Source organism: Anser cygnoides, chromosome 2 (genome assembly GCF_040182565.1).
Source record: "Anser cygnoides isolate HZ-2024a breed goose chromosome 2, Taihu_goose_T2T_genome, whole genome shotgun sequence".
Taxonomy (NCBI): Eukaryota; Metazoa; Chordata; class Aves; order Anseriformes; family Anatidae; genus Anser; species Anser cygnoides.
In genome coordinates, this window is record NC_089874.1 from 21,754,328 (window position 1) to 21,768,458 (window position 14,131).

At 37.1% G+C, this 14,131-nt stretch overlaps 2 protein-coding genes across 4 annotated transcripts in view; both read right to left on the reverse strand.

The window, feature by feature from the left end:
- The window catches only part of LOC106030347 (macrophage mannose receptor 1-like), a 35,678-nt gene extending 26,649 nt beyond the window's left edge, over positions 1 to 9,029 (reverse strand). For both annotated transcript variants that reach the window (XM_066991658.1, XM_066991656.1), the window contains exons 1-8: positions 8,846 to 9,029; positions 7,575 to 7,748; positions 6,223 to 6,384; positions 5,190 to 5,303; positions 3,924 to 4,070; positions 2,926 to 3,108; positions 1,919 to 2,073; positions 546 to 659 (exon numbers count right to left, since the gene is read on the reverse strand). In XM_066991658.1, the coding sequence (XP_066847759.1) occupies positions 546 to 659; positions 1,919 to 2,073; positions 2,926 to 3,108; positions 3,924 to 4,070; positions 5,190 to 5,303; positions 6,223 to 6,384; positions 7,575 to 7,748; positions 8,846 to 8,906 (1,110 nt within the window). In that variant the 5' untranslated portion in view covers positions 8,907 to 9,029. The remainder of the gene's footprint in view (positions 1 to 545; positions 660 to 1,918; positions 2,074 to 2,925; positions 3,109 to 3,923; positions 4,071 to 5,189; positions 5,304 to 6,222; positions 6,385 to 7,574; positions 7,749 to 8,845) is intronic.
- Positions 9,030 to 11,660: 2,631 nt separating this feature from the next.
- The window catches only part of LOC106030346 (macrophage mannose receptor 1-like), a 37,388-nt gene continuing 34,917 nt past the window's right edge, over positions 11,661 to 14,131 (reverse strand). For both annotated transcript variants that reach the window (XM_048061849.2, XM_066991654.1), the window contains exons 29-30: positions 13,359 to 13,391; positions 11,661 to 12,599 (exon numbers count right to left, since the gene is read on the reverse strand). In XM_048061849.2, coding sequence (XP_047917806.2) covers positions 12,445 to 12,599; positions 13,359 to 13,391 — 188 coding nt within the window. In that variant the 3' untranslated portion in view covers positions 11,661 to 12,444. The remainder of the gene's footprint in view (positions 12,600 to 13,358; positions 13,392 to 14,131) is intronic.

Consider the following 14,131-nt stretch of genomic DNA (forward strand, 5'->3'; position numbering starts at 1 on the left):
TGAATTTTGGAAAAAATACTAGTTGGGAAAAAATAACCTGCTGATATCACTGAAAGGACAACTAAGTAGTCCATCAGTAGTAACATGGTACAGAAAAGCTAATCTTATATTTTGAAAATATTTTATTTCTTTTATAGTTCTTACAGTAGAGTAAAGATTTTGCTATGGGGACTGTAAATAGTAGATCTGAGAGAAGGGACAAAGTGCCTTTTGGTAATTTTGCATGTTTGGCTACAAGCATAAGTAGAGAGAATAGTAATGAAATGATTTCAAGGATATATGTGATTTTGTTACAAGGTGGGTCACCTGGAATTGAAAGGAAATGAAGTATTAATATACACGTAAGTGAATCTTGACATTCTGGAGTATTTTCAGAGTAAAAATGAAGTATGCACATATATTAGTAATTTGCTTATGGGAAAAGACTAAGTTTCCTCAAGAGTAGAAGATACAAACAAATGCAAAGACTCTAAAAGAAGAAACAACAAGTAAATTAATTCCTGTTCATTTTTCCCAGCATAAATCATTTGTGAGAGAACATTTACTTTTTGGCAGCCTGGGTCTGTGATCATCTCTTTTTCAAGAGATTGTGATGAAGACTTCTTTTTACAGATGTAACCAAGTTGCTTATCACAAACGTCAGTAGCCCAGTATCCATCCTGGAATAGCAGGAAGAAGAAACATGTGTAAAAATATTGGCATTCATAAACATAAGAAAACTGCTACTTTCCTCCTTCTTCACTACAAGGTCCACTGAAATATATTACATAAGAAGACTGTAGGATTGTCAGTGGAGATTTATTTAAATAAATATATATATATATATATGTATATCTTCGAGGAATGGTTTAACATTCGAGGATATTTTGGGATGAAAGAAGGAAATAAATTAAATCTTGAAGTGTCAGCACTATTGCCTATTATAACTATCTGTTTCATGAAAGGATTTGTAAAGATATATCTCATCTGGACCTGATGGATCTGCATTTACAGAGGCATTATTTCACTATACTTATGGACAAGAGATCGATAAAACTGAAATAATGCATATCTAAGTGTGTGACAGTAAATCCTATTATTTCATTCATCAAGGAAGAGACTTTGAAAATGACTGCTTTCTTTTAAAAATGGAATTATGTAAAAAATAAAATTGAATGTAAAGCTTTTTTTTTTTTTTTTGCATAAAATCTGTTTAGGGTCAATTCTTTTGTTGCCTAATAGTGACAAACATTAATAGTGTTCTACACAATATCAGTTGTGCATTTTCAAATTATTTATTTTTTAAAGTTCATGACACTTTTTGTATGTGTGTTTGTGTGTGTGCGTATGTGTGTACTTGTGTGTCCACGTGTCTAATAAGCTAAACAACCATATGTGGCAAGAAAATAAAGTCTGACAGATAAACTGTGAGAAACACTATAGGGTTTTAGGTTAGATTATTTGGCAGATATGTGTAAATGTTCTCATTACGTTACAGCTGAAGAACCATGCCCTAATGCCAGGTCTTCATGTCTTAATGAAATGACACTGAGGAACTTAATGGTCTATCAGACTGGAAGATAAGTATGCCAATAGCATCTTTGATAACTACATAACATATTACTTGCTCATTCTCCTCCCTCTCCAGAGCTACAAGCTTTTTCATTGCTGCAGCCAGCAGAACAAGGCTAATGTAAAGCTTCTGCACTTGGCTTTGTACCAGGTAATAATTTCAAAAAGTAGCCCTAGGAAAATAATGCCTTTCTGTTTCTGACCTCCCCTATACTCCGAAGTCTCATCTGGTTGGTGCCAAATTTACGGGAGAAATTATTTTAAGCTAAGATATAAAAAGTTTCCTGAACAAGTATGTAGGGACAAGTGACTTCAGTTTGAGGCAGTTATTAGCTTGCATTTCTACACAATGGCTGCATCGTTATACCTGCCCCTTCATAACAACACAGTCCTCTAGACCACTCATGTAGGTGGGATGTCTGCGCTGCCATCTGGTGAATGTCACAGGAGTCCCATCGCTCCACTCAAAATAGAAGTGAGCCTTCAGGTCACTCAGACCCAGCCATAGCTCTTCTGTTGGCTCTGAAACATGAAAAGAGACAGGTTTGCTTATGGTCTGCTATGCAATAGCATGAACACTTCCAAACCCATAACAAACAGTGACTGATAAAAGCTGGGATGTGGTACACGAGAGGTGATGTTGTGCTTCAACAAAAGCGCTGGTTTCTGTTCAGATCTGTAAGAGTGTATGTATCTTGGCCTCAGATGCCATCCAAGAATCCTGAAATTAATAAACATATGGCGTTTTATGACCGGCAAAAGATTTTTGCAAACTTTCTGAGTGCCTATGAGTTGGTAAAACAAAATACTTGGAGCAGGGAGTGTAGGACAGGGAGAGGCTGTGTGTGTCCTACCAGTCAGGAGATCATACTGAACACAAGACATCAAGGCATTTGTCAAAACATGTCTTTAATAGAGGAGCATGAGAGGGTCTGTAATGGCCAATCAGTGGTGGTCTCCAAGTCCAGCAAGTGTCAGGACTGGTTGCTACAGATCCAAGGAAAATCAAAAATATTATTTTCTTGGAAGAAGGTAGTAGCAAGAGGTTAACCTCAGCAAGAAGTTAAATTTCTTTTAGATTTGGAGCTCATTTCTGAACCAATTAACATAGCAAAAAGGCAAAAATACTGTGATTGTTGTAGGTTTTTATGTGTCTCTTTTAGGAATAGATTTTTTTTTCTTTTCCTGCTTTAAAATGTTTTAAAATGTAGACTATATCTTGATAAATATATATCATTGTTTACGTAACTGCATCAACCAGAACACAAGTTAGATATGGCCTTCAGCTCGTGACATTTCAGAGAAAGCATTAATATTTAACGAAGTCCAGCTTTTGTATTACAGACGGGGCAAAGAAACTACATGTGTACTCACTGTTATCAAGCTGTGACACTAGAAAGCTGTACTCAGCGATGTTGTGGACACTTGCCAAATCTCCATCTTGCCTCTTACATGAAGTCAGAGCATCCTTCCATGTTTTGGGTTCTCTCTGAATGCTGTAACAGTAGCCTGCATAAGGCCACCAACCATCTGTGCATTTAATAGGTCTCAGTTCCTCTAAAATAAAAGCACACATTTTCAGCATAATTTCATAAAGAGGAAAATAAAGAACACTAGAATGAGGTCTCTCTAGCACTTTTTACAAGTAGTACTATATGAATAAACATAAAGCTGCAGTTAGAAATGCAAATACATTCAAATGAAAAACAAATGTCATTAAGGCACAGTATGCTCAATATGCAAATAGAGTGATAAGAATAAGTCTTCGTATCTTCAGTAGAGCATCACTGAAAATTGCCCACATTATGTCAGAGATACAATTTAAAATTATACTCTGGGAGGAAAGAGAGACCAAAGCTCTCTTTTCTTCCTGCTATAAGAGTAGTTTTTATAACATTCCCAGATGACAGCCTCTGGCAGAGCCCTCCTGCATGGGGCATGTCCATAGACACAAGGTTGTGTCATCAAAGCCGTGGCCCACGGATGAAATGCAGCCTGTATGAATACTGCTGCTCCTCCTGCTCTGTGCGTATGAATTCATCAAGTTGCATACTGCTGTTGAGGAGATTTTTTACATAAATATTGGAATAATGGTAATTGCTAATTTGAAGCAAATGGGAAGCATAAACTTCCTACTGTATTTATGCAAATGTGATTGTTGACACTGGTTACTGTGACAGAGCAGCTTCTATCAGTTTCACTAAAATTAATGATAGATTGAGGGAACAAAATAATAATATTCTCCTATGGATGATTAATACATAATGAGAGGTTGAAAAATAATGTTGCGTACCTTTGTGTCTTGCAGGTCTTTATAGATTGTTCTTTCTGGAAGTTAGAGAAGAATCTTTCTTTTTATTTGACTAACTTACCCTTGGGTATACTGTCAGGTTTTGAACTGAAGTTTCTCTTTTTACAGATGTAGCCAAGTCTCTGGTTACATGCTTGGTTTTCCCATTTAGCGTTCTGTCTGGGATTCATCACCCCACAGATTTTCCCAGGGGCTGAGGAAGGATTTCCTTTGAGTAGGAGAGAAAATAGAATCTTACAACAAATATAAACAAAAAGATCAACAAAAAGATCACATTATCAGTAGAAACGTGAGGTTATTCTGATTTTTTCTGTGCTTGATATGAAGAAGCCCTCCCCCACAAGATAACTGCTGTTGTAGTTTGCAGGATGCTGTTTTTGGTTTATGTTTTGAGAGTGGAGTATATACACTGAGTGAGATGAATGACTCTCTTGATTTCATCCTAGGATAATGTTGGGAACTTTCTAGATCTTTTCATGATATCCTGGTGCTCATAGACAGAACAGCGGAAACTAGGCCTTTATTCTGTTTCAAAAACTTCCTAACTAAAAATATTCACTTTTAAATGATATATCTCCAGTATATCTCAAGAATTTCCAGTTCTACTTTCCTATAAAAGTTTTTCTTTTTTCTGTTGTGGTGTGAAAGAACATCTATAAGCAGCAGAGGAAATTGCCTGGTACATAATTTTTGAAAACTCAGAGTTTTCAAAACATGAACATGACTGGGTAGTGGCCAAATTGCTGTCCTCACTGCCCTGGCAGTGGCAAACCCTGCACCAACCACCCACACCTCTGCCACCAGATCTGGGCTGCTTCTCCTCCTCTCTGGGTGATCTTTCTCCCCACGTGTGAGGAGCACCACAAGCCCACCCCTGTCTCTGTTCTTACAGGTGGCCCAGTGCTGCTTTGCATGTAGTGTTGAGGAATTATGAGCTGGCTCTCAATAATATTTAGAATTTGTCCAGACAGCATAGTGCCACTATTTCCTAAACACTTTTCTACTTTTGGAAGGCTTGATTTAAATTTATACTCTTGGATACGATGTTATGGAAAAATTCTGATCTCTGATCTGCAGGGTTATACATCACTCCAAAAGAGACTCTCCATTCATAAACAAGCTATTTGTTTATATGAGTAAATAAAAGAACCAGCTATAACGGATGTCCACAGTGAACTTTCTAATTTGAAAGTGTACTATAAAAATAAAGGGTTAGGTCTTTGGCTATTGAAAATCAGCATGGACTTCCCTGTAATAAAAGCAGCTGGGGTAGTTTTTAGTTGGTTTCTTATCAGAATCCATTCAAAGATTATAAAACAGTTCTTACCTGGAGCCCAGTTTAAATATCTGAAAGGACTGCCCCCAACCCATTGCCATCCACTGTTGAAATTCAAAGTGTTCAGTCCAATCCAGAATGCAAAACTGAATTTTTTAGTTAGCTCTAAATTAGAAAAGAAAGTCATGGTACCTCCCTATTCTCATTATTAACAGTACATTTAAAAGAAATAAAGTCAAAAGTAATTTACATTTTTTAGTTTAAACCAGTTTAGACCAAAAATACTGCTTTCCACATTAATGAAGTTCACGGATTAAAAAAGTAAGATTTGCAAATGAATTAATGTAAAGATTGCAAAGATCTCATCTTGGTAGCAAAAATGGAAAATCAACATCTGATTTTACTACTTATTAAGTAATTACATCTCTCACTCTGCCACAAGTTCCTGTTTCATTACAAAATAAGAGATATTAAATAAACAAAACAAAACAAAAATATTTTCATGAGTGTTGCACTAATATATTTCTGTAACAGATTTCATGGAGTAAACACATCAAAAAGCTTAATAAGACAGTGTGCTAGCAATGTTTTTGTATGTAAATGTATCCACAAATCTAGCCACCATCATATGTTACCATTTATATCCTCTATATTATTAAAAATAATCCTCGAACCACAGTGGAAAGAGGTACATTTGAGGAACAGTCAACAGTCCTGCTTGGGAATGAGCGTACCAATGGGGAAGGCAAGTGGAGGAAACCTTCTCTGATGGAGCAAGCTGCAGAAGATGTGGTAACTCCTGCCTGCAGTGCAAAGGTGGAATGGGGCCTCTTTCTTCCCAGAACTGATTCAGGACCAGTCCTTCCCCCCACCCCAAAAACAAACAAAGAAACCAAAAAAAACCAGCTAATGTAAGGGCACAGAGCACCTCCCTTTTGTCTCCTGCTGAACCACCCCTGACAGCCTGTCTTCTTCACTGAGCTGGAAGAATACAAGGCAGCCAACTTTTTCCTCTAGAGCTCTGGGGCAGCACAGCTCCCATGCATAACTTAAGGTTTTACAGTCCTGTTCTTTACCATTTTACCTCCTATATATGCTTGCTCATGTGTCTCTGTGATGCTTAATAGTTCTGCATTTTGCTGCTGACAGCTTTTCCTTGCTTGGTGCCATGTTAGAGCCGATTCTGAATTTATCTGATAGTGAATGCCAGTTGAAACATCTTCTGTCCAAAATCTTTCTGTGTCATCTGGAAGAAGAAGTGAAATTGAATGCTGCTCTTAGGGGATTGGCACTGCATCAACTAAAAGCAAATGAAGTATGTGAAGCTGCAAAAGCTATAAAACTGCACTGTATTAACTGTATGGTATCATCAAGTCTAAAACACCAGAAAAATTGAAATCGGATTAGTCACCAAAAAAAACCCTATATTTTTTAAATTAAAAGCTTATTTAAAATTTGTAAGTTTTTAGAAGGTATGAGACAGTATGCAATATTTGTTTTTATTTACAAAATGGATACTAATACTAGGTAAACCAGGCACATCTATATATTAAAGAAAAAAAAATCATGGATGAAGTCAAAGGAAGAACTATGACACTGGAGGCTCTCCAGGAGAGAAATTCCCTCTTAGTTCATCATCAAAAGAAGTAACATCTTCAGGCATTGGAGTACCTGGCCCTTGACAGTCCAAGGAGCTATAAAAATGGTCTGTGTAGCACCAATCTGCAGATCATCTGCAATCTTTGTTTGCAGAACAACTCAAAACCTTGTGAAACTGTTGTGCTATTGGGAAAGCAGTTGGCAAGGAAAGCAAAGCAGTCGGTGTTCTGAGGTAGAGGAATCCCAAACATAGGTTTAGTACAAAGATGGCAGAGGTGGATAACTTTAGCAGCAGCATTTTCATGTAGGCTGGCCTTAGGAGACAAAAACAAAATAGGATAAGTATGTTAAGGGAGAAAAAAAAATATATATATATATGTTTGTGTAAGTAAGAATTGATGTACAGTATGTGCCTGAGGAATAAAGAGTAATGAGAATTTTTAGAAAGGATGATAACAGTCTAGATTCAAGCTGGTCATGCTATGCACTTAAGCCACAAAATGAGACATCTAAGAGCCTCCTCAGTTCTTTGGTCTATGAAGAGAAATAAGCACCTCCAGCAGGAAAGTCAGAACCTGGCTGGGCTGAACCATGTTCCGGAGGGACCTCTTCCTCTCCACTCACTTTAGAGGGAGCACTTGGCTACTGGGGCTAACATTCAGACAGTTGGTTTTCATTGGGGTTACTCTGAAAAGGTTTGATGTGAGGTTGTGAAGCTTGTATCTGATATAGCTCATTGCTAGCAATGAGGTATCAGGCATACCTCATTGCTAGCTCAATAGATGGCTTTCTCAACACCATTTCGTGACAAGTTAATGAATAAAATTCAGCACTTACTTATTAGTGGGCAAAATCCATACAGTTTATCAGCATCAAAGTCTTCAGTTGTTGCACACCACAGCCAGCCATCTGACCTACCAGCATCTGTGCACTCGTTGTATTGTTTGCCTTCATATTGGAAAGGGAATACACAAGGCTGTCCCTTGGCATTTCCTTTTAATGTAAAGGTTTCTATGGGGAAGAAAGAGTTAAGAGAACATATGAAAATGATCATAAACTCATAAATCTGATTTCCTAGCAACAGATCTATCAGTCTCTCTGCCTATCTAAATTGAGGGATCATACCATCCTTTTTATTGATTTTTGTTCAGCTAGAGATTTTAAATAAAATGTTGCATTAGTCTGCTTTGGATTTTAAATGTTGTTTTTAGAGTTTGATATACACCTTGTAGGAAAGTCTAATTCTGCTCTGTGATGATAAGTTGTGGCTCCTGCAGACAGAAAAGCCTCAAGTATATCTCATATATAAAGGAGTTCATTGCATGGTAGTAGTCTGTGTAGCTCAGTAGGTCAGGTTGTGAAAGGCATCACTACACAGTAAAAAGTTTAGTTTTCAGCTGCACATTTCTGTACTTATAGAGCTATTGCAGATTCACCCTCAGCTCAGATTCTTTAAGGGTAGCAATGCTTCATCATTTTAAATTATCACAGTATTGCAGAAGAGTTATTTTATCCTGAAATTTCTGACACATGATCCCGATGTCACATTCATGCAAACACAGCCATCCACTTTTTTCTACACACGTTATTGCTTTACTGTTTCTCTCTGTAGCTATACCCAATGACTGACATATGCCTTTAGACTAGGACTATTCTTCTAATTCGGTCAGACTGGAGGGGAGGAGCCAATTCTTTCTGCTCTCACCTCACTTCTTGAAGTAGAAGAGAAAGTTCTACAGCTAACATGAATAGAATATATGGCTCTAAAAACCTGTGATTGATTACTGCAACATGGAGGTTATGGGGAGGGTAAATGGAGAGAGCTTCCCCCATCTCCCAACACCCTCCTGTTCACTGCTATCTCTTTTAGTATTTTCACAGAAACACCAGTTTAAATATCCTGCTCTTATTACCTGCTTTCCCCTCAACATTCCCAAATATCCACCCTTTAATTCTCTGAATCCAGAGCCACCAGTATAGTACCTAATATACTCTTTACAACCCGTATCAAATCTGATAACAAATAAAAATAATCAACAACACTGTAAAGCTGACCAAGGAAAAGCATTTTCATATCTAGTTTAACACAAAACCAGCATGAGACTTACCCGGTGACTGTAATGTACCATGCATGAGGGAAAGAAAAAACAGGAACTGGGTGAGAGTCATTGCAAATTTTATTTTCCTTTCATTCTTCTACCAAAAGTAGTGTATAAAATCCTTTTGAGTGAGGTTAGTGCAAGTCTTTCTCTCTGTCAAAGGGCTGATGTTCTCTGAATAAGGAAACATCCTGTCACATGGCACTTTGAAATAACTGAAGTGCCCATTGCAAACACTGCTCTCTTTGAGGAGCAAGTTGCTTCCAAAACTAGTTTCCATCCTTGTTACTAGAGGTGATAAGCAGAAGGGAAACATTTGGACATTTGGAAAGGACGTTTGTCCTTTCTGTGACTTTGCAAATATTAAAAATGGTTCAGATGTTGAGGTGCTACAAGAGCCAAATCTGTAAAAAGCAACTTGTGATGAAAAGTGTTGATGAGGAACCTGCAGCGAAATATCAAGGATTAAAAACTCAACCTCTGCTTTTACCCTTACACCTCAGAAGAAGAGGGAGACAAGACCTCGGTGGTTCAGTACATCACTATAGTGTCACAGTAAAAGTCTAGAAGACAGCATATTTTACAGAATCTGCAGTATTCAGTGCATTGTGCATTATTGCTTATTTTGAGGGCTAAAATTGTGGGGGTTTTGTTTGTCTGTTTGCTTGCTTTCAACACTATTACACTCCGTGCTTTGATCACAGTTTGATCACAGTTGAGGCTGGGCAGTTTATAACTACTGATTGAAGATCAGAAAGAAGTGAATATGTTCAATGCCATAGGCTAGTGATAAGTTTTCCTGTATCAGGAGGAAAACTTAGGCCTGCAGTACTTCTGTCAAGCAAAATTATGTATTTGTTTATCTAAGAAATTCCCACCAAGGGAGAAAGCTTGTTCTAGAACTAAATAAAAGTAAGCTAAAATCAAAAATGTCCTTTTAATATGTGCCCAAAGTCCTTACCTCAAGACTTATATTGGCCTGGCAATTCTTGTACAACTATACTAACAAAGTTCTGCTGGCAAATATTCACATGCAGACAAATCCTGCTGTTCCTTCTGCTTATTTGTATCAGTGAAATGTAAAGAATTTGTGATTTCTTTAAAAAATACTGAAAAAAGTGAGAAGTAAAATAATCAGTCTACACATAATGAGGTCTCATAGACAGAAGTTGAACTGAAGATGTCACAGAAGGAGCTACCATCTTTGCTTTTATTTATAAGGTGTTAGAAAAAAATAATAGAGCTGACTGAAGTTGTTGACTTGATTGCTAAAAAGTACTAAGAAAAATATATCAGAAGAAATCTTGTTGGATTTCAGTAAAAGCAGGAAGGAACTCGGTAATTTTTTAATAACTATTTTATTTGCAGGTGACATTCAAGGAGAGCATAGTGTCAGCAAGGCATGCAAGAGCAACCCAAAATGGTAAATCTGAGTGGTATCACAGACAACTTGAGACATCAAAACTGAGTTTACTGAGTGAAACTACATTTCTTACACATCTTAAATCACAAAATGAGATGGCTCTGAGAGAGGGGTTTTTTGAGGGAAAATACCCGGAGGACGCGATTTCCAACTGGTTCCCTCCTCTGCCTCATAAAGTGCAAGTGCCAGCTGCACTCTGGTCCAAAGTGGGCTTTAACCTGCCTCAATTGCATGGATACTTGTAAGGGTTCAGCTTCCCAACACTGCAGAATGACTGGGGAAGTTCAGTACAGACACTGAGGCAGGCTAAAAGTTAACAGAGGAACTGATGCTCATTACCAGCGCCTCGGGAAATGTTCCGCATGCCACATTGTTCTTGTGCCAGAGGCTGGTGACAGCAGTGTGCTAAACTCTTGATTTTATTTATGCTAAGAAAACTGGGTTCCATTGCCTAGAAAGGCAAATTTATTCCTTTTTATTATTATTGCTTTTAAATTTCCAGCTTGCTCTCCACAGCCTAGAGAAGGCAAGTTGTGTGTAAAATGGTAAGTGCTATGGCTAAGCACTACTCCCCACAAAGTGGTTAGTGTCTAATTGGTATTTGCAGCTCACCTAAATTCTATTTTGTACTGATTTCTGCTGTTGAATGGCTTAAACTTTGTTTTCTTGCAGATTCCTCATATAATCTGCTGCATTACTCAATTTTCAGTTCCTTTTTCTTGCATTTAAAAATGGCAAGTTGGTGTTTACTCAAGCTGACTGGTGTTCACTCAAGCTGAATTCAAAGATGTGGGGAGAGAAGCCCTCCTTTAATTAACAAGTGATTGCTCAGATGGGAGCACCTCCCTTCCCCTTCCTTCAAATGGCCACCAAGGTGCTTGGGAGCAACCATACCTGTCATATTGGCACTCAGCACCTTGGCTATGGCTTCCTGCTGCATCCACATGACTAACAAATAGTCCTAGTGATGGTCCTGGTGCTTTGCCTGTTGGTAACGTTCAGCAGCATTCAGCTGAAGTGATATTCTAAGTGTTGCCACTTTTTTTATACTCTACAGTTTATTTTCATTTCCTGTTTAATATTGTGACACTTCTGAGAGTCAGCCTTTGGCAATCAGTGCCTACCATGATCAGTGGAGACAAAGGTTGGCTCTATCGAGCTAAATTGAGCACACCCATCACATATGCACGAGAGGCTGCAAGGCAAGGTCAGGTTCATGGGAAAGGAAAGTACTGGGAAACTGGGCATTGTACACGTGGGAGAGGAGACACCTACATCCAGGGAAGCAGTGCTGTATGTCACTCAGGATCTACCAGCACAGTGTAAAGCTAAGAGGACTCTTTGAAAATTATACTAATAAAAACTGTATTTTTTTTCTACAACATTAACAGTCAGGAGAAATGCAATGTTAAACCCTTTGGAAAGGTCAAAATATTTTAATTCACATTATTGAACGTATTACTGTTAACAATCATATTAGTAGACAGCAAAAATAAAGAAAAGAAAATTAAAAAAAAAAAGTCTATGCCTGAGCTTGAGAGAAAGAGAAAGAGAGAGAGGTATGGGGTATGGAATGTTTTCCATTGCAGAAAATGAAATTGGCAAAATTTTACATCCCAAAGTTATCTGAGACAAGTATACAAAGCCCCAAGCCCCATTATCATACTAAAGAGGATACAGCTATAAGGAACAATAAAACAGGTGGACAGCTGGAGTAAAGTTTATGGGGCAAAAGGATTTCATTATTTCAACACAGTTGGGCTTTTCCTTTTTTTTGAGTTCTTTTCACATTCAAAAAGTAATAGAAATCCAGTTCTAAATAATAATAATATTTTATTGAACTTTTATTCTCAGTAGTTTACTTTTATTTTTTTTTCAGTATGTTCATTTTTTCTTGACAATTTATTCACACTGGTGTTTTTGCTAAGATGCTTAAGAGTAACATCTTGACTCTTACAAAAGTACAACATAAATCACTAATTCTGATTTTGTAAAATATGCATGATACAAAAGTCTGCTATTGCAAAAAGAGACAGAGGGCTTGATTTAAAATTGCAGGTGTCCTCACTGGAGAGTTTCAACAGATATAATTTCAGCATGTAACTTACTCCTCTAAATTAGTGTGTGCCACAGGACCCATTCTCACCAATTCCTTAATGACCAAACCCGTAATTTTAGAAGTGTTTCATTGACTGTTTCTCTTGATAGCTGTTTCTGTCTTTTTTTTCTTGTAGAAGTAGATTGCCATGCCAGCTCCAAGAAGAGTGAGAATAGCCAAGACAAGGAGAGGCCAAACAGAGAGATGAACAGGTGGATGAGTCTCTTCATTCCTTTCCTTGTCTGAAATGAATGCATATTACTGTGAGACATCTGAGTTTTTATTTATTTATTATTATTATTATTCTATGTACAACATGAAAAACAAGGAGCTCTTCTCTCCTGTCTGAACTTGGAGTCTGTTCAGAGTATATCTGAGCTCTGAGTTGTTGCTGATCAGTAGCCAGATCACTTTTGCTAATGCTAATGTGGTCTCAGTGGATCTGGACTACAGTGATACATGGAAGTATCACTTCTGCAGTATCTTCCAGTGCCTTAATGAGGGAATGGGGGAAAAATTCAAGACCTTTGGTCCATAAAGAGCAGTTCTTGAGAGCCACAATTTTAACAGTCATGATTTAGGTCATGCTTTAGGTCACGCTTTATATATGGCTAAGGGGTGCTAATTATTTGGAAATCAATTTTACAATATTTTTTTGTCAGATTATTTACAATAATACCTATGGAATCAATTTGCATATACACCTATATAGGTTTTTACAGCCAAGTTAAAGCTCTCTGTTCTCAATGTTAGTCACTAGTTGGATCACTGTTGAGCTTGTCAGACAGGGTTAGCCCTGTGGCAATCCAGTCACCCAAGAACTCATGTTCATGTGAGATTATCCTGAGAGATTTATAACCATGCATCTCAGTAACTGTCAGCAAGGCTTGTTCTCTAAAAAGGGATGATTGGAAAAAAAACATTTTAAGGTTTTTGTTTGTTTGTCTGTTTTTTTGTTTCCCTATTTAAGTTTTCTCTAATTTTCTTATGAAAGATCTTACCTTTCTCATGTAGAGGACTTCCACTTGGCTCAACTTCAATGAATATCAGAAAGAAACAATATAACACTTCATTAGAATTCATAAGTTTGACTGTTTCACTAAAATTATACAGGAACAAAAATAACCCTGAAGTATTACCATTGTGTTAAAGTCATACATGTCTATTATAAAAGGCATCATAATTTAAGCAAAAAATAAGTTGCTAAGGCTTTACCTTCCTATGTAACATTAGTAAACTATTCATTAAAATCTTTATTTTGTTTTAATATTTACTAACACTTAAATATTGACTATTTTTCTATGTTCATTCAAAAATCATTTCATATTCTTCTTCTAATATTAGTTTTAATTTACTAAGAACATGATGTACAATACTGGAGATTAATTTCATGTAGTATATTCTAGGAAGCTCCTCATGTTCGGCAGGATGCCACTGTTACAATTAAGTCTGAGATTCTTAAATATCTTCCCTAGAAAATACCCTGTGAACCAGGGCTTTAATCAGCCAATGTGCCTATCTGTAAGAGAGGAACAGAGAGAAAGAAAATAACTAAAAAATCTTTTGTTGTCACTGTTGTTTAAGAAAGAGGTGTAAAATGTACTAAACTTAGAAAAGAGGAAAAATGAAACATACCAGATGTTCTTAGTCAGCAAGAAAAATTATTCTGAAAGAAGACTTCCTAAATTATCAGAAAGTGTTTCTCCTCAGGGTTCCTTTACATTACAGTTTGAACAAGTTCACTACTGAGGGACAAGTTATGAAAGTGAAATGT